Here is a 26,021-nt window from a genome sequence, read left to right as displayed (position 1 = left end):
GGATTTGTTTAAATTAGCATTTTAGTGCAAGGAATGGTTGTATGCGCTGTTCATTTGTTGCTCGTTTTTGTTCTAGTTTTGTTTCGAATTTGTTTAAATTTGCACTTTAGTGCAAGTAATGGTTGTATGCGCCAACCATCAAATTTACTTTATTTAATTGGATAGGGGGCAGGTATTAATACGAATTTATTCTTCTTCCTGCTCCTTTTCGCTTATGGGTGTATTTGATTATAATAACTAAATGAATTATAGGAATTTGTAATGTACTGTAATACACTACCATGTGTGAAACTAAAATAAATGAAATTAAATGAAATATTCACAAACCTAACTGATATCATGTAATCCTGTTGAGATACCTAGTTGATATGAAATCCCTTTGTTCATAAACCAAACTGATATGTGATCCCTCTGTTCAGAAACCTAACTGATGTAATGTAATCCCTCTATTCAGAAACCAAACTGATATCATGTGATCCCTCTGTTCAGAAACCCTAACTGATATCATGTGATCCCTCTGTTTAGAAACCAAACTGATATCATGTGATCCCTCTGTTCAGAAACCAAACTGATATCATGTGATCCCTCTGTTCAGAAACCAAACTGATATCATATGATCCCTCCGTTCAGAAACCAAACTGATATCATATGATCCCTCTGTTCAGAAACCAAACTGATATCATGTGATCCCTCTGTTCAGAAACCAAACTGATATCATGTGATCCCTCTGTTAACAGTGACATTTGAGGACAAGAAGAGGGAGAACTTTGAGCGAGGGAACCTGGAGCTGGAGAAAAGGAGACAAGCTCTGTTAGAACTGCAGAGGAAAGAACAGGAGAGACTGGCAACGCTGGAGCGAGAAGAGCAGGAGAGAAAGGTATTATAGAATATACTCAAATTAAACACTGAACCCCAGTATAAACCCAGTATATACACTAAACCCCAGTATGAACACTAAACCCTAGTATAAACACCAGTATTAGGGATGTCCTGATCCAATCTCAAAGATCGGTATCGGGGCCGATCATGGTATTTTTTAACAGCTCGGTATCGGCTACATTAAGCCCAATCAAATTCAGATGAAAATCATTAAGGGAAAGCTGTGATGCAGGCTAGGCATCTACCTACATCCTCCATTTAGACAGTGAGAGGGCACACATATAAGTTGATAGTCGAAAGGGAGACGGAGCGGAGAAGCACTGAATCAGCTGCGTTTGTGTGTGCATTAAGTTTTGTGCATTAAGTTTTGTTAGTGTGTGCGTTCATTCTCGCTTGTTATATGGGGGGGATTGTCGGACAGTTATCCATGTGGTTTCTTGGAGCAAAACGTTAAACTGTAAAAGTTTTGATGATGACCAAGTAGCTTTAAAGGGGAGATGAAGCATAGCGATATAAACATAGTCATAGCATCAAATTAGTATTTAGATAAACCACAGAAAAAATCACGTTATAAAAATAAGGCGTTTCTAAGAAAAAACTATTTGTTATGTCCATTTATGTGGCATAAATCAACATGTGCGCCGCCATTTTGTTGCTGACATCACGGAGATGGTTTCGCCCGGAGGCGGAGCCTCCCACCTCAGAGAATTGCATGCTGTAGCAATATTATTAGGCTCCTCAAATATCGTTATTCATAAAAACACATTTATGTAATATTTTACAGCATTGAGCAACCCCAACAGGGGGGTGCTGCATATGTATGCTCTGTCATCTTTGAGATGGCCAGACCTGCATTTGGCACCTGAGATGGCGTGACCTGCAGTTGGCACTGTGTGAGGCCACGACATTTGAGCAAATTAATAATACTGCATGTTCTGAAGGTCCAGATTAATAATTAGAATGAGTTCAACAGAAAGGTATAGATTAGGCTATCACCTAAAGTCTGTTGGTTGCTATATGAGTTCAGCCTCAACCGAACTCAGTCTAAAGGTCTATTCTGTCTCCGTTATCTCCTGCCCGTCGCCGTTGGCAGATCAATGCGGGAGTATGGTACTCCTCCTCTCCCTTGGCGACACCACAGCACCACAGCGCTGTAGCAAAACACCTCTCTCCTCACTTTTATTCTCCAATTAACGGTTATCTTTTTCTCCGTTCAATATGTGTTGATGTGTGTACATACAGACAATTAAAACAACAATAAAAACCCTAATCAAATTCATAATACAATACAACAATATATACGCCTTATGAATTCATAATACAATAATACCTACTCATAATTAATTCATAATACAATACAGCATAATATACTATTTAGCTTTTACATACATTATCTATGTTCATATCAGCCAATTATACAATATTTTAATAATATTTCCCTATCAGACACATGCCTTTTCATCTATATATACCTATCTCTTTATCAGACACATACATTTTCATTTACGTACACACTATTAGCGAATGTCAATTTCTTTGGTTGAAAATGTTGTTTTACCACGATTTTGAAACAACATTTACTATTCTCCTGCTTAACATGTCTGGGAAGAGAGTTCCATTCCTGCATACCACGGAACATGACAGTTCGCTTCATTGCATTCAACCTCACTTTTGGAAGTGTAAAACCTCGTGCAGAAGCATGTCTGGTGGAATGGTTGTGTCTGTCAAGACTTATAGATAAATTGTTATATAAAATTGAGGGGATCTTTGTAACAAGAATATTCCTAGTGAATACAAGGAGTGAGCAGAGTAATTTATGTTTGACAAGTACCGTACTTTTCGCACTATAAGCCGCACCTGACTATAAGCCGCAGCAGCTAAATTGAATGATGTGTACATATATAAGCCGCACTGGACTATAAGCTGCATGTGTTTTAATGTTTAATTACCATAATGTAAGGAGTGGATCCTGCGGCTTAATTTGACTCGACACAGGAAACCTCACCCGGCCCGGACACGGAAAGGATTGACAGATTGCTCTTTCTCGATTCTGTGGGTGGTGGTGCATGGCCGTTCTTATATTTAGCTTTAAGTTCCCACCTCTACAGAGAATGACTCCCACCTCTACAGAGAATGACTCCCATTGGGACACAATACTGTCGGACAAATAACAAGAATTAACTCATTTACAAGTTGTATTAAGTAAATAGCAAATAAGGGAACAGATAAATAACATTTCAATGCAGTAAAAAAAGCAATATTTAGATTTTCGGGTTTTGTCCACATATAAGCCGCACCGTTATATAAGCCGCAGGGTCGAAAAATGGGGGGAAAAGCCGCGGCTTATAGTCCGAAAAGTACGGTAACCAAGTTAAACAACTGTGTATCGCTGCAACATTAGTTCTGTACTCACAGCGAAGCGCTATACGTGCTGCTTTGTTTTGTACCATTTGTAATTTTTTCAGTTTATTCGTTGTTACATTCGACCATACTGCAGGACAATAGTCAAGATTTGACAAAACCAGAGCTTGAATTACCTGTTTGATAGAATTTAGTGGTAACAAATGAGCACATCTTTTAACAACAGAAATCCCTCTTCCCATTTTCACTACTATATTGTTTATATGGTGTGACCATGACAATTTACTGTCTAATGTTACCCCTAGGAGTTTAGTCTCCTGGACTTGATTAATTACCACATCACTTATCAAAAGTTTCAAGACTGGGTTCGTTCTTAGAGTATGGTTTGAACCGAAAATGATGCTACTTGTCTTTTATATGTTTAGAACTAGTTTGTTATTCTTTATCCATTCCATCACTGATTGCAACTCTGCCTTTAGGAGCGTATTTAATTAATTGGCTGTTGAGGCTGATGTGTAAATCGTTGAATCATCCGCATACATAGAAATATAGGACTTATTTAGGACAAGAGGCATAAATAAATGTAAAATGTAAAATGTACACCATAATAAATAAATGTAAATATGGTGTTGTAGAGCAAAGGCCCAAGGCAACTTCCTTGGGGTACTCCACACCTTACCGTTTTAACTTCTGAGTAACTCCCATTAAAAAAAATTATTTGTTTCCGGTTTGCTAAATAAGTTTGCATCCAAAATAGTGCAGATGAGGAGAAACCGTAACATTCAAGTTTAAGTAAGAATTTGTGATCTATGATGTCGAATGCTGCAGTAAAATCAAGCAAGACAGCTCCAACCATTTTCTTTTTATCTATCTCTTTCAGCCAATCATCCGTCATTTGGGTTAAAGCAGTCGCTGTTGAATGTCCTTCACGATATGCATCAGTGGTCAATGTGTTAAAAGAAAAGTAGCATTTAATCTGTTCACTTACTATTCTTTCCATCAGTTTACTTAAAACTGGCAGTAAACTTATGGGACGACTATTAGATCCTGAGAATGGCAATTTAATTTTTTTTGGCAGTGGTATTACTTTGGCAGTTTTCCACTGTTGCGGATACAAACATTCACAGTGGTTCTCAAACTTTTTACACCAAGTACCACCTGAGAACGTAGCTGGCTCTCCAAGTACCACCATATGACCGGCGTTAAAATAGTCTATTCAGCTATGCACAGTTCACGCAGGAGGCAAATGTATTCCTAATACCATTATTTATTGTTAACTTTTGTCAGACACAGCCACAATGTACAAAGGGATAGCACTAGAACTAGCAAACGCTTCCACACAACTCATACAATGCAAGGGTCATTGAGAACATAATAACTAACATTCTCACATATCAAGTGAGAAAATTAAGAACAACTGTATTTCAGCAAATGTACTTAATTCTCTCTCTATCTCTCTCTCTCTCTCTCTCTCTCTCTCTCTCTCTCTCTCTCTCTCCCTCTCTCACACAGCAAGCAATTGTCCGTCATTCTCTCTCACACTCACTCACACACACACACACATACACACACACACACACACACACACACACACACACACACACACACACACACACACAATTATTTTGTTACAAAAACTTAATTTCCTGCATTCTGGTGCAGGAATTTTTGAATTGTTACCCTTTAAATGCCAGTGTTTGTGATGGGCATCACAAATTATTGTAAAAAAAAAAAAAAAAAACATATTCAATACATTTTTGAATGTTTACCCTTTAAATGCCAGTTTGTGTGATGGCATCACAAATTATTGTTAAAAAAAAGACACAAAGTTAAATATTTACAATATATCAAATGCAAAGTACATTTTTCTGGGGGGGATTATTACAGGCTAGGCATGTGTCAATGATTAGCAGCAACACATATTTTGATGGATTTTTTGTAATGTCAGATTTAACACCAACTCTTTTCAGAAAAGTGGGAGTATTTCATTTTTTATCTGACATTACAAGAAATCTAAAAATAAATGGTTATGATCAGGGCTGAAGTTGAATTAAAGATTTATGACTGTTTAGACTGCATTACTCTCTGTCACAGTGATCTCCTGGTTGTTCCCCACTTAGATTATCTAACTATCGCGCTGCCGCAACAAGAAACACTGGCATGGCCTGCTTCTAAGTTCAGTGGCCTCCTGACTAATTTTTTTATTTTTTTTTTATTTTTTTTTTAATAGCTTTTTTGGAAATGTTTTCAAGTACCACCAGCAGTACCACCAAGTACCACTAGTGGTACGCGTACCACAGTTTGAGAACCACTGCACTAAAGGATTGATTTATAATATGACAGATAGCAGGGACAATTAAATCAGGGACCAATTTCAGAAGTTTCCCGTCAAGACCGTCAACACCTGGTGGTTTGTTTTTAGTGGTACTTAACATATGTTCTACATTACTTATAGTCACACTATCAAAATTTTATTTAAAATGTTTATCTTTCATTATTTTATTCTTTATTAATAAATACGATTTTTCATTATCTATTGTTTGCATATTATTCTTTAAATTATCTACTTTTCCAATAAAATAATTGTTAATATGATTAGCAATCTCAACTGGTTTGGTGAGGAATTTTCCTTCTGTTTCTAGAAAGGATGGGGTAGGTTTCTTATTCCTGCCCATTATTTCATTTAGAGTATTCCATAATAATTTACTGACTTTTTATATAATTAAACCTATTTTCATAATACAATTTCTTCTTCTTTTTATTACATTTTGTAACAACATTTCTTAATTTACAATATACCTCCCAGTCTGATTTATAACCTGATGTATTTGCTATTAATTTAGCTCGATTATGTTCTATCATATATTCTTTTAGTTCATCATCCAACCATGGTGTTCTGACGCTTCTGACGGTAAACTTTCTCAATGGTGCATGTTTGTCAACAAGTGGCATAAAAATGGTGTCAAATTCCCATAGAGATTTTTCAGGATCTTTTTCCCTCAACACCTTTGACCAACATAGATCTTTAACATCCTTCACAAAGCTGTCTTGATTAAACATTTTATATGATCTTTTGTAAATTATTTTAGGTCCCAGTTTTGGCATTTTAGTCTTCCTCACAATAGCAATTAAGTTATGGTCGCTACAACCAACAGTTACAGATACCGCCTTGGAACATAGCTCCGCATTGTTAGTAAAAATGTGATCAATGCAGGTGGAGACCTGGTTACCATCATTTTTCAAACATATCCTAGTTGGTTTGTTAATTACCTGTGATAGACCACATGCATTTGCTACTGTTAGAAGTCGTTTTTTCAATGGGCATTTCAATGAAAACCAATCGATGTTAAGGTCACCCATAAAATAAATCTCATTACTGAAATCACACACTTTGTCCAACATGTCACATATTTGTTCTAGATACACATTATTTGCACTAGGTGGTCTATAACAGCAACCGATCAACATAGGCTTCAAATGAGGCAAGTGTACTTGCAGCCATAATGTTTCAATTTCATTATTCATTAAATCTTCCCTAATCTTTACTCAAATAAGATTCTGAATATAAAAAGCAACCCCTCCCCCAAATGCATTCCTGTCCTTCCTAAAAATGTTGTATCCATCAATTTGCAATGCCCCATCCTCAAATGTAGAATCAAGGTGTGTTTCTGATATAGCTAAGATATGGAAATTGTCTGATAGTAAAATCTCTGATATCTCAGCTAGCTTGTTTCTTATGCTACATATATTTATATGTGCCATCTTTAACCCCTTTTTGGGTAGGTTAGTATTAATTAGCATTGTATACTATATTCATAATGTTGGTATGTGTGGCAAGGGCAACAACCATTCAACTGTCCCTCGGCTGCTTTGGGGTGCTACTTCGGGGTTGGATTATCAGTCTGTCATACCTCAGAAAGGCGATCTCTCCTCTCTCACGAGCAGCTCTCATCTTGGGCAACAGTTATTTTCTTTTCAGACGGACAGCGTCTGTGTAGTCCTCGTTTATGTAAATGTTTGTTCCTTTGAGGTCTTTGGCTCTCTGAAGAACCGCTGATCTGTCCTTGTATTTTGAAAATGTCACCACAATGGGTCTTGGTCTCTCGCGTCCCTCCCCAGGTTTCCCTGTTCAGTGCACCCTCTCCATCTCAATGTCCCTCTGTAGCTTGAGCTTGTCCACCATGACGCTCCTCACCTTCTCTTCCGTGTCTGCCCAGGTTTCGTGTGTGTGTGTGGTGTGTGTGTGTGTGAGTGACACCAGAGACAGAGAAGTCAGAGGAATAACGACCTGTTGAATGCAACTACGGTTCAATAGATTAAATTAGTTTAAGAATAAAAAAAATAATCTCATACATTATTTTATTAAGTGTAGGCTATAGTTATATATAGTTTAATTTTTTACAGTTTTTGTATTTTTCTGACATGGGGGCTCAACAATAAATGACAATCAGAAATGTCAAGTTGCATGTTGTTATTCTAACCAGCTTAGTTCTGTTGCATTTCCAATTTATTTATTTAAATTATAAATTGATCAGGAATCGATAAGGAATCGGATCGATAAGCAGAATCGATAATGGAATCGTATCGATAAAATCAATTCCCATCCCTACTCCTACAGTTAGGCCTGCCGCGATAAGCAATAAATCGATTAATTGCCGCGATAATTAAAATGAATGCAATGATTTTGACGGGCGCGATTAATTGCTATTTGCGCGTTTGTTTTAATGAGGCGGAACCAGTGCCCCTTGCAGTCTCTCTCCGTGTGGGTTGGCCGCTGGCGTTACTACAGAGCACAGCACGGGAGCTCCGTGGGGCAGTAGCAACGCCACATATAGCTTAACTACATTTCTCAATAGTGTTGCTCCTTTTAACCAAGTAGCGTTATTTGTAGTGTAACGTTAGAATAACACAGAATAACGTTAATACAATTACATGCATCAGTGTTTACAATGAACGGGTGGGGCTAGTCAAAGCACTGGAGACGGGGACAAGTTAAACATGAATTAATTTATTATAACGGGTCGTTTTCGAGTCGTGCTGCAGTGCCTACGCACCACAGCTATTCTGCTTTGACGCTTCCTCCTCATCGTTGATTGCCTGTAGTAGCTGCATCTAACGTTAGTAGCTAACGTTAAAACTAAAAAACACAACCGGACGAGACAAGTTGTCGGCTAGGATAATCACAACAATACTTCCGGTCCGGTCGGTGGGCTTCAAAATAAAAGTCTTAAACCGGAAAAGACGGAACGGTGGGCTTCAAAATAAAAGTTTTGGGAAATAAATTTCTCAAAAAAATTCTCTAACCGGTCGCAATAATATCGCTTATCGCGATATTTTCGGGGGCAATTAATCGCCCAGCAAAATGTGTTATCGTGGCAGGCCTACCTACAGTATATGTTGGTGTAGACATGGTCCAATGTATTGTTGCTCCTACAGTATTATGTTGGTGTAGACATGGTCCAATGTATGCATCAAAGAGAGCATTACGGATGTGGTGACGTTTCTGACCAGAGAGACGACGCTGAACTCTGTCTTCTGTTTGCTGTGTCTTTCCTTTCTCTCTGCCATGTCTGTCCCCTCTCTGCTGTAGGGCTGTCCCCGACTAAGGATTTGGATGGTTGACTAGGATTGGCCAAAATTTGCCGTTAGTCGACTATTGGTCGACTTAAAAAATAAATATATATATAATATTTTATTTTATTATATATATTTTTTTTATCATTCCATTTGGGCTGTGGGGGGTGCTTAATGTCTGAAGGAGTCGACTGAAGGCTTCTTGTGCTCTGCAAAAGCATGCAATTGGTCCACTGATGGATACATCTTGAGTCTAGTCTTGTCTAGTCTAGTGTGTTCATTAGATGGGTGAAATCCTCTTCCAGTGCCTCTGTGCCTGTTTTCGTATGCAGTTAGCCTCTGGTATGCGTGCCATTAGCGTTAGCCACGCTTCTAGGCCTCTTTTCTTTTGGAAAAAATGAAAAGAAAAAAAAATATATATATTAATATTAATATTTTTTTTATTTTTATTTTTTTAATATTCGACTAAGAGGTTCGCCAGTCGACTACGGCTCCTTTCGACCGATTAGTCGACTAATCGATTAATAGGGGTCAGCCCTACTCTGGTGTCTGTCCTCTCCGTCATGTCTGTCCTCTGCTGTGTCTGGCAGCGGTTTATTCTATAACAACAGGATACTGTAAATTAAGTAAACAGAACACACAGTAGTAGTAGTACACACTGATTGCAATCTGCTTGCATAAAAACATATAAAATCACATTCTGAGGTCAGTGTTAAAGTGCCACATGGAAGAGGTCTGGTTAGTGGTTAGAGTTAGAGGTGGTCTAGGTCTGGTTAGGGTAACTTGGGGGTAGTTAAGCATTCATTATAATTTATTATTATTATTTAGATAGATTGATGCTAGACCAACTCTTAACCCCTATCCGGACCTAGACCACCTCTAAGTCACAACCCTAACTTAGGGGTTAGAGTTAGAGGTGGTCTAGGTCTGGTTAGGGGTTAGAGTTAGAGGTGGTCTAGGTCTGGTTATACTAATCCGATACCAGTGCATACATTAAACAAATTAAAAAAAATATATATATAAATTATTAAACTTTTTTTTCTTTTTTACAGCTACTGTTTTATATATACTGTTTTTTAGTAATAACTAGAAAGTAATGGTATTTATTCAACAGGTGATTGTATAGATTAGTATTAGTATCATTAATTGACAACTAAGCTCAATGAGTTCACCCACGGAAAGGTTGTTGGCACATTGGTTCCGCATGGAGGTTACACCAGGGTTTCCGTTGTCCGGTAATTACAGTTTATTTTTACCGGGAAAATCTGTTGAAGTCCGACATATTTAAATCTCTCCGGTCATAATGTCCTGTGAAAATAATTCCCTCTAAGCACAATTTGAATTGTATTAAAATAGGCTAAAATTAAATAGCGTGAAACGATCTATACTCAAATAACCACGCTCAGAACGTCAAATTCTATCAACACTTTTTTTTAAGCTCCGGCCAAAATGCGTGGTGACGTGTTGACCAATTTCGGAGGGGGATCCCAATGATATGTCAATAAAAACGTACTGTCAGTTCATGTCCAAGGCATATGTTCAGTTCACGCGCACAGCAAGTTTCACCATGTCCTGGCATTTTTAACCAGTGGAGAAAGGTAAGAGAGATTTCCCTATCGTTTTTCTTATATGAATTATTCAACCTACGTTAATAAAACATACCTGGTGATCAACTACAGTTTGCTGTGAACATTATGATGTGTGTAGTGTTCTGATACAACGATTATTGGTGAAGCATGTCGAGATTAATTTGTGGTGTGACGCTGCTGCAGTGCGACTGGCTGATGAGCATGGCGGGGCGGGAGCTTGATGCTGGATTAGCGTATCGCTTCGTTGGGAGACGGAGATAGTCATTGGATTCGGCAAATCATGCAACGTTTAGATTTCAGTGAACCCCACATGCTAATGTTGCCGTCTCAGTAGTGCCAAATTTCTCAGTTCTTCGCTTGATATAATTAATACAAATGTCCAATATAACTGAATTCGTTAGCTCATAAAAATGTGATTATACCAGACTGCTGTTTAATGTCGGGCCGACTGCCCACATTCGCCTATTTGATTTCAAGTCAGCAGCAGCACGTGAGTCTATCGACGGGACTTATTTTATTTGGAATATAATGTATATGCAAAAGTAGCCTAGTTTTAAGTTAAAATATTATAAATCTACATGCCTTGAGGATGTCATTCTTTATATAGCCTGCCTATCAATTGTTTTTAAGCTCAATAAACTCTGACCGGAATTTCTCCCATTTGTCCGGGATATTGAAATCTTGCAGGACACGCAGACCGGCACCAATATTTTGTTGTTGCACTTCCTCCTATCCAGTCTGCTCCGTTTAGGTTAGCTACTGTAGTAGCAGAGGTTCTGTTGTGATTTTTAATGCAAAATAAATATTCAACATTCTCTTTTGAGACTCCGCGTCAGACTCTTATCATTTGGCACTAAAAGCTAAACATTGTCACTGGTATGGCTGTCTGCATTATGTCATTAATTGTGTGCGAGAGGTCGATCAGTGACCACGTTAGCGTGAGCTAAGTTAGCCACTAGTTAACGAGAGCTAGATGGAAACAATGTAACGTTACTGGTGAAAAAGTGATTTACCTTGGAATACTCCTTTGCCAACTTGCTGTACTTTGCTTGCAGCTGGATTATGAATAGTCCCAACTTTAGCCAAGGTAACGTTAAGCTAAAACTAGCTTTTCAAATAGCTCTTCAGCTAATGCTAATAACAGAGCTCCCCGTCACACTGCTCTACTCGGGACGATGGCATTAAGAAAAGTTATTATTTTGTCTCGTCTTGTTTTAGTCAACAATATCAACATACATGAAGAGAAATTTCGACCTGGTTTTTGTAAATTACATTTTTGTGTCCTCAGTTGTGGTCAACGATATTTAATTAACTATTTAGTCACGTTAGCGTGACATGGTCTTCAATAAGGTGACGTCATGTCTCGTTGTCGTCATGAAAAAAACCTTCGTTGACTAACATCTTTCGTCATCATTTTAGTTGACAAAATTAACACTGCTCTCAACTGCGGCGTGGGGGGGGCCCCACACTAAACTAGCCCAGTTCAAAAGTTAGGCGATACTGCCACCTATCGGGATTTGATCGTCATTTAAATTCTAACTTACTCAGAGGTCCCAGGAACACACACCAAGGTCCGTGTGACTGTTTATAATAATAATAATAATAATAATAATAATAATAATAATAATAATAATAATAAAAACGGAAAAAAATACGAGAAACCTCATTTTTGGCACTCAACCGCTGGCTTTGAAAAACGAGAAATCTCATTTTTGGTGCTCAATGAGTTCAGAACGGAGTGAGACCTTCAGAAAAATAAATAACACACATCCTCCGTTCCTTGGTGCTGAGCCAAACTGTAAAAACAGTAGTACATGAACAAAGTGGGGCTCGCAACTCACTTTTCAATGCTCCAAAGGTGTTTATTTGTTACAAACAGCCGATATACGACGTTCCGACCCTTCCGGTCTTTTTCATACACTACCGTTCAAAAGTTTGGGGTCACTTCGAAATGTCCTTATTTTTTAAAGAAAAGCATGTTTTTTTTCAATGAAGATAACATAATTGGGTGTCACGCCCCTTCCGGGAAGTGCATCTGGCCTTGCCGTCCATTAACCCCATGTAAACGCTCACCTTGTTTGTAGAGCTAAACCTATATTTTATATTATAGCTATGAGTCTAATAACACCGTCGATTGTCAGTGAGTTGCTTCCAGTCAACGTGCAATAAACAGATCATTTTTTCATCCGTACATTTCCGTTTTATACCGCTTTGAATATCAATATAGTTTGGGTGCTTCTGAGTAATTCCAGGAAAAAGACGCAAAAATAGCGTTTTAGTGGAATCCACTTATCATGTTGTCATTTTTCGCCTGATTATCGAATCTTCCTGAAATCAATGCTAGATTATCATTATTATGTCTCCTCGTGCACCCCCCCCCCCCCCCCTGCACCCAACAGTAAACAGCCACACACAGTCCACACAGACGGCTTCAATTGCGGGAGAAAGAAATATCAGATCAACGCAACATTGGATATATAGAGTCCTTACCTGGTCTCTGATGTAATGCAAAAAAAATAATCCAATTATCTGATCGCCATTCCAGTTATCCACAGCGATCCTGTCTCTGACGTTATTGGGCATTGCACATAAACGGGCGGGCGGGGTCAGTTGTCCAAGCCATCCCTATAAGCGCGTGTTTTGCCGGAGTGTTTAGGACCGCCCCCATGCCGCAGCTCGGTAGAGAAAAGAAACCACATAGTTTCTACTGGAGTGCAATAGCGGCCGAAGGCGTTAGAGGGAGGTATAAGACCGTCTGCCAGCTCAGACACATTCAGTACAGCATGCACAAGGTGCCCCGCTGAATTATGAATGGCAATAGCGAATAAAAGAAATACCATGAGAAAAACGTAGATCTACGTTTCCGGCACTCAACCGTCGGGCGACAGAAACGTAGTTCTACGTTAACGGCACCCAAAGGGTTAAATTAATCTGAAATACACTATTAGGGTTGCACGGTATACCGGTATTAGTATAGTACCGCGGTACTACAGTATTCAAAATGATACTATACTGCATTTGGGAGAGAAAAAAAATATTTATTAATTTATGCGCGTGAATGCCTTCCTATTGGAGCACAGCGGTGACGTTGCGCTAACTTAGTTGTGTGTGTGAAGTTCCCAACCTTTACCTTTAAAACGAAAACGAGAAGAGATGGCAGCAATGGCAGCTTCAGAAAAACCCCAGTCGCAACTACTAGATAAAGTGGGAGCCCGAAGTGCCATATGGAAATATTTCGGGTTGAAAGCCGATGAAAAGGTAGAACCTGTTAACACTGAAGCACTGCTCTGTAAGCGGTGCTATAAAGTGTGTCTCGCCAAGGGAGGCAACACGTCTAACTTGGCGAAACATTTGAAGGACAAACATCCCGACCTGTCCAAAGAATTTCTAGACCGACAGGTGACTTAGTTGACTAATTCACTCCCCCCTGCATTAACATAACGTTAGTTATCACAACCATCGGCAATCGCAGTGAGGATCTTTATTGATTAACGTTAGCCAGCTAGCTAACGTTAACCATAATAGTCTCAGCTTTAACTAGAATTACATAGCTACTAGCTAACGTTATATAAGCTAACGTTAGCTGAGTTTATTCTATGTAAACTGTCTCTAGGTGTGCTAGCTAGCTAACGTTAATCCATAAAAATCCTCACTGCGATTGCCGATGGTTATAACTAACGTTACGTTAGTAACTCACTATGAATTGAAAATGGGGGACCCTGACAAACGTCTTTCTCTGGTCTGCATCCCCTTAACAATTGTGTGTATTGAGCCATACTGTATTGTACCCATTCTGAAATCTGTTAATAAAGTTTTCATTAATTCACGTTAATGCTACAGTAGCTCCTATCGGTACTAGTCATGCCAACATTCGTTGGACGAGCTATGCTAGCTCTCGTGACTACAGTTACTTATACGATCATTAGAAAATGTCCCCAATGCTATTCGCAAGAATAGAAAATAAATTGAAAAGCCTAATAATAAGCTATACATAGCCTACACTGCCATGCTGAAAGCTAGTAAACACAGCATCCCCTGTTGCCTACCCACAACCATCGGCAATCGCAGTGAGGATTTTTATTGATTAACCTTAGCTAGCTAGCTAACCATAATAGTCTCAGCTCATAGAATTACATAGCTAGCTAACGTTAGCTGAGTTTATTCTATGCAAACTGTCTCTAGATGTGCTAGCTGGCTAACGTTAATCAATAAAGATCCTCACTGCGATTGCAGATGGTTATAACTAACGTTACGTTAATGCTACAGAAAGCTAGTAAACACAGCATTGCCTGTTGCCTACCCACAACAGAAATTAATTGATGCACACATGCATCTCTATAGCTTAGTCACAAACGTGATTTATACAGAGACATCTGTTTGTGTTCAATAACGACCCAGGAGACTAGAGCGAGTGTATCCACTGTGCGTCTGTATTGCCAACCCAGAACACGACATCATAGTTTACATCCTGGTCCTCCCTGCTGGGACGTACCAACCATTGTGTGTGGGGGGGGGGGGGGGGTATATAACATTCCCCATTCCCTTGTAACAACGTTTGACAATTGCCCATTTAATGTTTTATACATACTGTATAAAGACAACGGAAATCTATTTTATTTGTGTTAAACAGCCTACAAATTATGACATAACTTAGTTCTATATTACGATAGGCTATATCTAATCAGTCTCACTCATCAAAATGTTTTCTATGAATGAATGAAAAACTTTATTTAACAGATTGCAGAATGGGTACAATACAGTACGGCTCAATACAGTAATACACACAATTGTTAAGGGGATGCAGACCAGAGAAAGACGTTTGTCTTGTTTACATCGATCAGGGTCCCCCATTTTCAATTCATAGCGACATTTATGACATACACAACATACATGACATTTATGGCATAGGGACATACATGACATACAGGTATATAGTACTGTTACATTTGTGACATATACGATATGCAAATATACAGTACTGTTACCCATAGATCCTAACAGAGAATATATACATATGATGGGGAGGAGACTACATTAGGAGGGGGTAGGTTATGGTATCTCAAACTGATTAGGCCCTCTGCTATGACAAATGTAAAATACTAATAATAAAACCATACTTTTTCTACCCCTTGAATTTTTTTTAACTACAGAAGTCTGCTGCTGCTCCTTCAATTGGTGTAGTGCATCCCTCCACTCAGAAGAAACCTACCCTCCAAGCATTTTTTTTTGAGCAGCATATTAAATACCCAAATGAATCCAAAGAAGCTAAAAGACTCAACAAGGCAGTTGCAGAGTTTATCTGTATGGACCAAGTTCCAATATATAGCGTTGAGAAAGCTGGGTTCAGAAACCTTGTACAGCAACTCGACAAAAGGTATGACCTCCCCTCAAGGAATTTTTTTATGTATAAGGAAATTCCCAAAATGTATGACGAGACACGGTCTATAATCAGTGCACAGCTGACAACAAAGCCATTCTTCTCCTGCACGACGAACCTCTGGACCAGCAGAGCTGTAAGCACATACATGGCTGTAACACTCCAATTCATCACAGAATCCTGGGAAATGCAGTCCTGGTGCATTGGATGCTCTGCATTGAACTCTGACCACACAGCCGACACTCTGAGGGAAGCCCTGGAAGATATTGTCACAGATTCCTGGGGGCTAGATATGGCCAAAATGTCTGGTATCACAACAGATAATGCTTCTAACAACCGAGAGGCATTTGCTGACTTCACCTGGATGCCCTGTTTTGGCCACAACCTGCATTTGGCAGTTAAGAAAGCCACAGAGATTGATCGTGTGGCAAGCTGTCTGTCTCGACTCCGCAAGACTGTCTGTGGCTTTTCACGATCCAACAAGATGTCAAGATTGCTGAAAGACAAACAGAAAATGTTAAAGCTCCCACAACATAAACTAATTCATGATGAGCCCACCCAATGGGGTTCCACCTATGATATGGTGGGACGCTTCTGTGAGCAGCAGCAAGCAGTCTCTGCTGTTCTGGCTGACGACAGAAAGAAGTGGTACCTGATGCCCAAAGACACAGACATAACAACCTTGGAAACGGTGAGGGATGTCTTGGCTCCACTCAGTGATTTCACAGATGCCCTAAGTGGAGAGAAAACAACAACTCTCTCATCCGTCATGCCACTCATATGGAAGATAAAAGCCTGCCTGAAAGATGAGGAAGGTGACAGTCCACTGGCGCTGGAAATGAAGCAGAGGAGTAGAGACGACTTTGAAAAGGGATACAATGAGCACGATCTGAAGATGCCACTGAACATCTCCACCTTCCTAGATCCAAGATTTAAGAACACATTTGTTACAATGGAAGAGGAAGTTAAGAGGGAACTGCTCCTAAAAGCCGACACAGTTCAGCTTCCAGAGCACAGACTGGAGCAGCGAGAAGACCCAGAGGATGGTACAGCAGGTGCTGCAGCAAAGAAAAAAATAAGTGATCTAAAGAGTTTGCTCTGCACTATAACATCAGAAAAGAAGGGGGCAGATAGTTCTACAACAAGACAAGGTTCTCACACAACACTCAAAGACAAACTAAACAGTGAGATCACTGACTATAAACAATTAAGTGACATCAGCCCTGCAGAGGACCCCCTGACCTGGTGGAGGCAACATGAGGCAAACCTGCCCATCCTGGCTCAATTTGCAAAAAGATATCTGTGCATTCCAGCATCAAGCTGTGCATCGGAACGTGTCTTCAGCACATCTGGAAATATCTGCAGTCCAAGGCATTCTAGATTGACTGAGGAACACTTAGACACCTTTGTATTCTTGGCCAGGAATCTCAAGAAGGCAAAGGGTCTGAGTGAGTAAAGACTGAAAAACAGCCAGTATTTTTTGTTTGTTTGACCGTTGTCATTCAAAGAGTTTGTGTTTGAGGTTATGCTGCTACAGTATTTTCTTTGTTTGACCGTTGTCATTTGACTTTGAATGCTTTAATTAATTTTACTCTTCATTGTTTAAAAGACATTTCTCCAGCATTTTGAATGCCATTCCTTTTCATTTAATTAATTTATTCTTGTCATTGTTGCGTTTTAAAATAAAGAACAATAATGACATCGGAGTGTGTTTCCCTGATTTTGAGGAAAAGTATAGAAAAGTATTGAATAGTATTGAAACTAAAATGTTGGTATCGTGACAACCCTACACTATACATTGTTAATGTGGTAAATGACTATTCTAGCTGCAAACATCGCTTTGCGTGGCGATACTGTATCGATACAGGGACGCCAAGTATCGATATTTAATTATTCATAAAAAATAATAATAATAATTTGTATAAGGAAGTTGCATTGTTCATTTCAATACCTGTAATAGTACAGTAGTCCACACACACATGTGCATTCAGTTAAGTTGGAATATGACTGTAATACAAACAGTTTAGTTTGTCAGGTACATGCAACACAGATTACAGTGTTTACATCTGTCTGCTTGAGAAAATACCATGTTCTGCAATACAAATTATTGAAGTGAGATGAACAGACTGAACTTTATTTTATTAGATAAAACATGTTGACAAAGTTTTACTTTGCAGTTGAAAAAAGGTAATACATTTTATTTGATCCAAAAAAAAATTAAAATTGTTCGCAATACTCAGCGTATCGCGACATATTTAGTATCATAACGCAAGTATCGCGATAGTATCGTATCGTGAGGTCTCTGGCGATTCCCACCCCTAATATCTACCGTACTTTTCGCACTTGAATATAAGCCGCAGCAGCTAAATTGAATGATGTGTACATATATAAGCCGCACTGGACTATAAGCCGCAGGTGTTTTAATGTTTAATTACCATATGTAAGGGTTCGTGCACAGAGGGGATTGTCGGGAAAGATATGGCTGTTTGAGGAAGCTCCCATTTATTAACATTTTTGTTTAAACGGGAACGATAGCCAGTTTGCAGCTCCAGGTACAGTAGGTAGCAACGTTAGCTCTCATAACGTTAGCCAGTTAGCAGCTCCGGGTACAGTAGGTAGCAACGTTAGCTCTCATAACATTAGCCAGTTAGCAGCGCCGGGTACAGTAGGTAGCAACATTAGCTCTCATAACGTTAGCCAGTTAGCAGCTCCGGGTACAGTAGGTAGCAACGTTAGCTCTCATAACATTAGCCAGTTAGCAGCTCCGGGTACAGTAGGTAGCAACGTTAGCTCTCATAACGTTAGCCAGTTAGCAGCTCCGGGTACAGTAGGTAGCAACGTTAGCTCTCATAACGTTAGCCAGTTAGCAGCGCCGGGTACAGTATGTAGCAACGTTAGCTCTCATAACGTTAGCCAGTTAGCAGCTCCGGGTACAGTAGGTAGCAACATTAGCTCTCATAACGTTAGCCAGTTAGCAGCTCCGGGTACAGTAGGTAGCAACGTTAGCTCTCATAACATTAGCCAGTTAGCAGCTCCGGGTATAGTAGGTAGCAACGTTAGCTCTCATAACGTTAGCCAGTTAGCAGCTCCGGGTACAGTAGGTAGCAACATTAGTTCTCATAATGTTAGCCAGTTAGCAGCTCCGGGTACAGTAGGTAGCAACGTTAGCTCTCATAACGTTAGCCAGTTAGCATTGCCGGGTACAGTAGGTAGCAACGTTAGCTCTCATAACGTTAGCCAGTTAGCAGCTCCCAGTTTGCAGCTCCAGGTACAGTAGGTAGCAATGTTAGCTCTCATAACGTTAGCCAGTTAGCAGCGCCGGGACAGTAGGTAGCAACGTTAGCTCTCATAACGATAGCCAGTTAGCAGCGCCGGGTACAGTAGGTAGGCAGCATGTTGAAAGAGGAGCCCTGAGCTGCTCATACACTAGACTCTTGCCGTAATGGTTTGTTGACGTGAAGGGGAGGAGGAGGGGCAAGGCGTGCACTGCTGCAGCAGATTTAGGAGTCTGATCTGACGGTCACAGAGCTGAGGGAGCGCGCCCAGTTAGCTGTAAAAATCCATAGATTAGCCGCACCGTTATATAAGCTCACAGGCTCTTCAAACATCCAGTACAGACTCTCATTTTGAATTGGACATTGAAATAACACATTTATAATAAAACAATACAATAAAATAATATAAAACAAACAATAGGATTCATTCATTTACCTGTCAATACAACCAGACAGATAGAATAAAATCTTGTCCACAAGATGGCGCCAATCAGCTCACAGGCTGCAGTGGGGAAATATCAGTCACACTATCAGGTCGAGGCCTATACAACTCTACCCCCTTCATACTAGCCCACTCCACATGTGGTCATACCAAAAGTTCGTCAGCACGGTTACATTTCTTTACAACAAGTGTACAACTGCTCATCTTTAACGTAGATGATATTATACACAACCGGTTCATTGCCCGGAAACCTTATTTACAACATTTAGACTATGTTCTTTTAGACCAGAAACATATTTACAGACACTGAGCAGCCATCTTACCTCTTCAATCATCCAGTACAGACTGGCGTGAAGAGGGACGCACAAGAGGAAATACGTCACTTCGGGAGGAAGTGACGATTTCAAAATAAAATACTTTGAGAATAAAAATAATAATAATTAAATTAAAATAAAACGTGATGGATTATTTGTGGAATACATAACAGTATATTATATATACCTGCTACATTAGCACAGCTGAAAACGGGTTTGCTGGTTAGAGAAGCTATAAAACTGGCCTTCCTTTGAGCTAGTTGAGTATCTGGAGCATCCCATTTGTGGGTTCGATTATACCCTCAAAATTGCCAGAAAAAGAGAACTTTCATATGAAACTCGACAGTCTATTCTTGTTCTTAGAAATTAAGGCTATTCCATGTGAGAAATTGCCAAGAAACTGAACATTTCCTACAACAGTGTCATCCCTTCAGAGAACAGCACAAACAGGCTCTAATCAGATTAGAAAGAGAAGTGGCAGGCCCCAGTGCACAACTGAGCAAGAAGACAAGTACATTAGAGTTTCTAGTTTGAGAAATAGACGCCTCACAGGTCCTGAACTGGCAGCTTCATTAAATGTTACCCGCAAAACACCAGTGTCAACGTCTACAGTGAAGAGGCGACTCTGGGATGCTGGCCTTCTAGGCAGAGTGGCAAAGAAAAAGCCATATCTGAGACTGGCCAATAAAAGGAAAAGATTAATATGGGCAAAAGAACACAGCCATTTGACAGAGGAAGATTGGAAAAAAGTGTTATGGACAGACAAATCGAAGTTTGAGGTGTTTGGATCACACAGAAGAACATTTGTGAGACGCAGAACAAGTGAAAAGATGCTGGAAGAGTGCCTGATACCATCTGTCAAGCATGGTGGAGGTAATGTGATGGTCTGGGGCTGCTTTGGTGCTGGTAAAGTGGGAGATTTGTACAAGATAAAAGGGATTCTGAATAAGGAAGGCTATCACTCAATTTTGCAACACCATGCCATACCCTGTGGACAGTGCTTGGTTGGAGCCAATTTCCTCCTACAACAGGACAATGACCCAAAGCACACCTCCAAATTATGCAAGAACTATTTAGGGAAGAAGCAGGCAGCTGGTATTCTGTCTGTAATGGAGTGACCAGCGCAGTCACCAGATCTCAACCCCATTGAGCTGTTGTGGGAGCAGCTTGACCGTATGGTACGCAAGAAGGCACTTCAAGCCAATCCAACTTGTGGGAGGTGCTTCAGGAAGCGTGGGGTGAAATTTCTTCAGATTCCCTCAACAAATTAACAGCTGGTTCGAGCCCAGCTCTCCGCATTGCTTTCAGCTTGGCTGGTCGTTCATACTAATACAATTGGCAGTATTAGGGGGTGGGAAGCTGATGGGTGGGGATCGGACGTTGTGGACAGCGACTCCTACAGGTCGGTTGGTGCGCCCTGCGCAGCAGAATCAGGAAGCGACGGAGGCGGCGTGTCCCTCCCACGCAGACCCCCGACGCTGAGAGATCGCGCTGTGCAGGTGAAAAGATGCGACTGCTGCTTCCTCGAGTACCGGAGGGGCCACGTGATGTAAGGCTTAGTCCACATTGCAGCCGGCTTGTGGGAGGCATGGCCTAACAGCGTTCGAGACAGGGGAGGGTAGAATTGGACGATACGAAATTGGGATGGGAGAAAAATAGAAAATGGGAGAAAAAAGTTGATTAAAAAAAAATTATTAACAGCTAGAATGCCAAAGGTCTGCATTGCTATAATTTATGCAAAGGGTGCATTCTTTAACTAAAGCAAAGTTTTAAGGACACAATTATTATTTCAAAATAAAAATCATTATTTCTAACCTGGTCAATGTCTTGACTATATTTTCTATTAATTTTGCAACTCATTTGATAAATAAAAGTGAGTTTTCATGGAAAACACGAAATTGTCTGGGTGACCCCAAACTTTTGAACGGTAGTGTATATTTGAAAAGACGGGTCGAAACGTCATATCTGCCGTTTGTCACATAAAAACCTTTGGAGCATTGAAAAGTGAGTTGCGAGCCCCGCTTTCTTCAAGAACGGAGTGAGAGACATGAACATGACTGTGTTCACATAGTTCTAGTTACTATCTGTTATAATGGGGGTTCACCGGGTTACGTCAGTCAGACCTTCACCTGCAGTGTCCTATGAGACACACCTACTTAGGTAGTATAATGAGTAGCAGCTGTGTGTTGCACTGGACCTGTATTGCTTTTGACAGCGTGAAATAAACATCACAAAAGAACATTTGGACTGGACCTTTACATTATTATATTGGCGACGAGGATGAACTAAACTGCTTGGAGTTTTAGCCGGAAGTTAGAAAAATGACGACGTATGGGAAAATCCAGGAGTTTGATCAAGAAACAGATGATTGGCAGCAGTACGTGGAACGTCTGGAATTCTACTTTGTGGCTAACAAGATCACAAATGCAGGACAAAAGCGAGCCATATTCCTGAGTGCATGTGGAGGAAAAGTCTACTCTACGCTATGCTGCACGATTTGTGTCTGCCGGGTAAGCCAGGAGATTCGGACTTGACGGGGCTATTGAAACTGTTGAGTGATCACTTCACGCCTAAACCCAGTGCCATTGTGGAGCGTTTTAAATTTCATTCGAAAACGAGACAGCAAGGACAGTCTGTGTCATCATTTGTAGCCGAGCTGAAGAGAATCACTGAACATTGTGGGTTTGGCGCTACGTTAAATGACATGATTCGAGACAGACTGGTGTGTGGGATAAATGACGATCGCATTCAAAGGCGTCTGTTAACAGAACCGGATGACAGACTCACGTTGGCCAGGGCTATGGAGTTGGCCATCACTATGGAAACAGCGGCTAAAGATATCGCGGAGCTGCAGCAAACGGGAGTTGAGGGACCCATTCATAAATTACAACTACAACCTGCAGCACTGGAGCGCAGACCACCGTCGGCAGGAATCGGATGTTACAGATGTGGAGGAAATCACGGGCCGGCGGATTGCCGATTCATAGATGTAGTTTGTCACAACTGCCAAAGACGCGGACATTTGGCTAGAAAATGCCGCAGCCCCAGGCAGGTCAGACAGCCCAGACAGAACCGGGGAAATGGACTGGGTGCAACCCACACAATGGAGTATGAAGAGGAGGATTATACACACAATCTGTATAATCTGGATGATGGAGAGAGAGTGGAGCCATACAGAGAGCAAGTGTCGGTGAATGGACATGACATTGACTTTGAAGTAGACACTGGTGCAGGTATGACTATTATGAGTGAGGAAACCTACACTAAGATGGGAGGGGGGCCACTCCATCAAACAAAAATAAAACTGTACACATACACCAGAGACAGAGTAGGAGTGTTAGGCAAGATGCATGCACAAGTCACCTACAAAGGGCAGACCAAGAAATTAGCATTGCTGGTGGTAAAAGGGGAGGGGCCTAATCTGATGGGGAGAAATTGGCTCAAAGCTATGCCGCTAGACTGGAGAGCCATTTTCAGACTACAGATAGGTCAGCAGCAGGAGTTAAATGCTCTGCTAGCACAACATGAGGATGTTTTTAAAGGCGAGCTGGGCACTTTAATAGGGGCTACAGCCAAGATATATGTGGACCCAGAAGCCAAGCCACGGTATTTTTAAGCCAGGCCATTGCCCTATGCTCTCAAGGAGAAAGTGGAGACAGAGTTGGTCAGATTGGAGAGGGCAGGCATAATTGAGCCTGTGGATTTTTCAGAGTGGGCAGCTCCCATAGTGCCCATACTAAAACCAGACAAGACAACCCGAATATGTGGGGACTATAAAGTGACAGTGAATCCAGAGTCCAAGTTGGACAACTACCCTATTCCCAAAACAGAGGACTTGCTGGCGGTATTAGGGGGGGGACAGAGATTCACAAAATTGGACATGTCACAGGCCTATCAACAGCTCCCACTGAATGAAGAATCTAAGAAATTCACAACAATAAACACCCACCGGGGTCTGTTTCAGTACACCAGGCTACCCTATGGGGTGTCATCAGCACCAGGCATATTTCAGCGCACCATGGATAACCTACTACAAGGCCTTCCCCAGGTGGTGGTGAGAATAGATGATATTCGGGTGAGCGGTGACGACGATGCCAGCCATCTACACAACTTAGAGGTAGTGCTGAAGAGACTCTCAGCTGCAGGACTGCGTCTGAGGAGAGACAAATGTGTGTTCATGGTACCAGAGGTGGTTTACCTGGGTTATCGAATTAACCACAAAGGGATTCAACCAGTGGCTGACAAGGTACAGGCCATTGTAAATGCCCCACAGCCGACTGACCAGACACAGTTAAAGTCTTTTCTGGGCATGCTAAACTATTATCACAAGTTCCTGCCAAATGTGTCGACCATATTGGAGCCACTACACAAGCTTTTGAGAAAAGAGATCCCATGGAGATGGGGAAAATGTCAGACCCAGGCATTTGAGGAGGCAAAAAAGTGCCTCCAGTCTGAAACATTATTAGTGCACTTTGATGAGACAAAGCCGCTCTACTTGGCTTGTGATGCATCACCTTATGGCGTCGGAGCAGTATTATCACACCGGTTTCCAGATGGCTCCGACCGGCCAATCGGATACATGTCACGGTCACTGTCATCAGCAGAACGGGGCTATTCACAGCTAGAGAAAGAGGCGCTGTCTATCATTTTTGGTCTAAAGAAATTCCACCAGTATCTGTTTGGAAAACACTGCACTATTGCGACGGATCACAAACCACTACTAGGCCTTTTGGGAGAGAGTAAGGGCATCCCACAGCTCGCGGCAGCCAGAATGCAAAGATGGGCATTAATTTTAGCCGCCTATGAGTACACCTTGGAGTATAAGGAGGGCTCAAAAAAACGGGAATGCAGACGCACTGAGCAGACTCCCACTGCCCATAAAGCCCGGAAATGTACCACAGGAGGAAGTGGTGGTGCTGCTTATGGAGCATATGAATGGTACACCACTGCAGGTAAAAAACATCCGAGACTGGACTCGTCAGGACCCTATCCTGTCCAGAGTCCACCAGTGGTTGTTGCAGGGCTCCTGGCCCTCACAGAGCACAGACCCAGAAATACAGCCTTACACAAGACGACAATATGAACTGAGTGTGGAGGACGGGTGCATCCTGTGGGGAAGTAGAGTGATAATACCACCACAAGGAAGACAGACTATGATCAAGGAGCTTCATGAGGCTCATCCAGGGGTCTCAAGAATGAAAACATTGGCCCGCAGTTATGTGTGGTGGCCAAACACGGATGCAGATTTAGAGTCAGCAGTGCGCAGCTGTCATTCGTGTCAGTTGAACCAAGCCGCCCCAGCAGCAGCACCTTTACACCCGTGGGAGTGGCCAGACCAACCTTGGATGTGGGCCAGTATATGGAAAGATGTTTCTAATAGTCATTGACGTTTTATTACATTACGTACATTATTACACTATCCTTATGATTAGGAAAGGTCATCCCATTAGCAAATACCATGACCGGACTCGAGACATTCCGGCTATGCCTACCTGCAGTGATCACATTAAGCCAAAATGAGTAAAAAAAAAAAGGAAAATACAAATATCAAATCGGGACTCAACATTAAATTACCCTAGCCTAGTATATACACTAAACCCAAAATTATCCTGCATGATGACAATAGCAAAAACTGGCAAAAAGACTATAAAGCCAAGATGAAACCTACACTACCTAGCAGAGAATATTCTACCTAGACTGCACTTGCTAAATTGCATGATGCCTGTCATGAATGATGCCACCTATTGTTCTTGATGACTATTCAAAAAGTCATTCAGTTAAAAATATGATTATGGGCTGATCAGTAATAACTCAATATTATTTGTGTGTTGCAGGAGCGTGAGCGTTTGGAGCAGGAGCGGAGACGCCAGCAGGAGCTTGAGAGACAGCTGGAGAAACAGAGAGAATTGGAGAGACAGAGAGAGGAGGAGAGACGCAAAGAGATAGAGAGGAGAGAGGTGAGGAGGAGAGGGGGAATGGAAAGAAAGACAGAAGGAGAGAGAAAGAGATGATGGAGACAATAGGATCATATTTCTCATCTGCTAGATCTGAAGGAGTTATTACCAAAAAGGACAAATAATAAAAGTAGCCTACAATGAATAAGTACTAAGGATAAAGAATAAATCCTGAAGATATTCTTGGCACATAGCTCTTTTATTTATCTGTGCGTCTGTGTCTTTCTCTATCTCTCCCTCCCTCTATTTCTATGCC

The 26,021-nt window shown here is 40.9% G+C and overlaps 1 protein-coding gene across 1 annotated transcript in view; it reads left to right on the top strand.

The window, feature by feature from the left end:
* The window catches only part of itsn1 (intersectin 1 (SH3 domain protein)), a gene marked incomplete at its 3' end in the record, with an annotated part of 256,540 nt that overhangs the window by 122,179 nt on the left and 108,340 nt on the right, over nt 1-26,021 (top strand). Inside the window, exons 12-13 of the mRNA XM_084321474.1 lie at nt 738-877; nt 25,646-25,768. Coding sequence (XP_084177600.1) covers nt 738-877; nt 25,646-25,768 — 263 coding nt within the window. The remainder of the gene's footprint in view (nt 1-737; nt 878-25,645; nt 25,769-26,021) is intronic.

The sequence above is a fragment of the Notolepis coatsorum genome (genome assembly GCF_963971535.1).
Source record: "Notolepis coatsorum genome assembly, chromosome: 9".
Classification (NCBI taxonomy): Eukaryota; Metazoa; Chordata; class Actinopteri; order Aulopiformes; family Paralepididae; genus Notolepis; species Notolepis coatsorum.
This window is presented reverse-complemented; position numbering and strand designations above follow the sequence as displayed.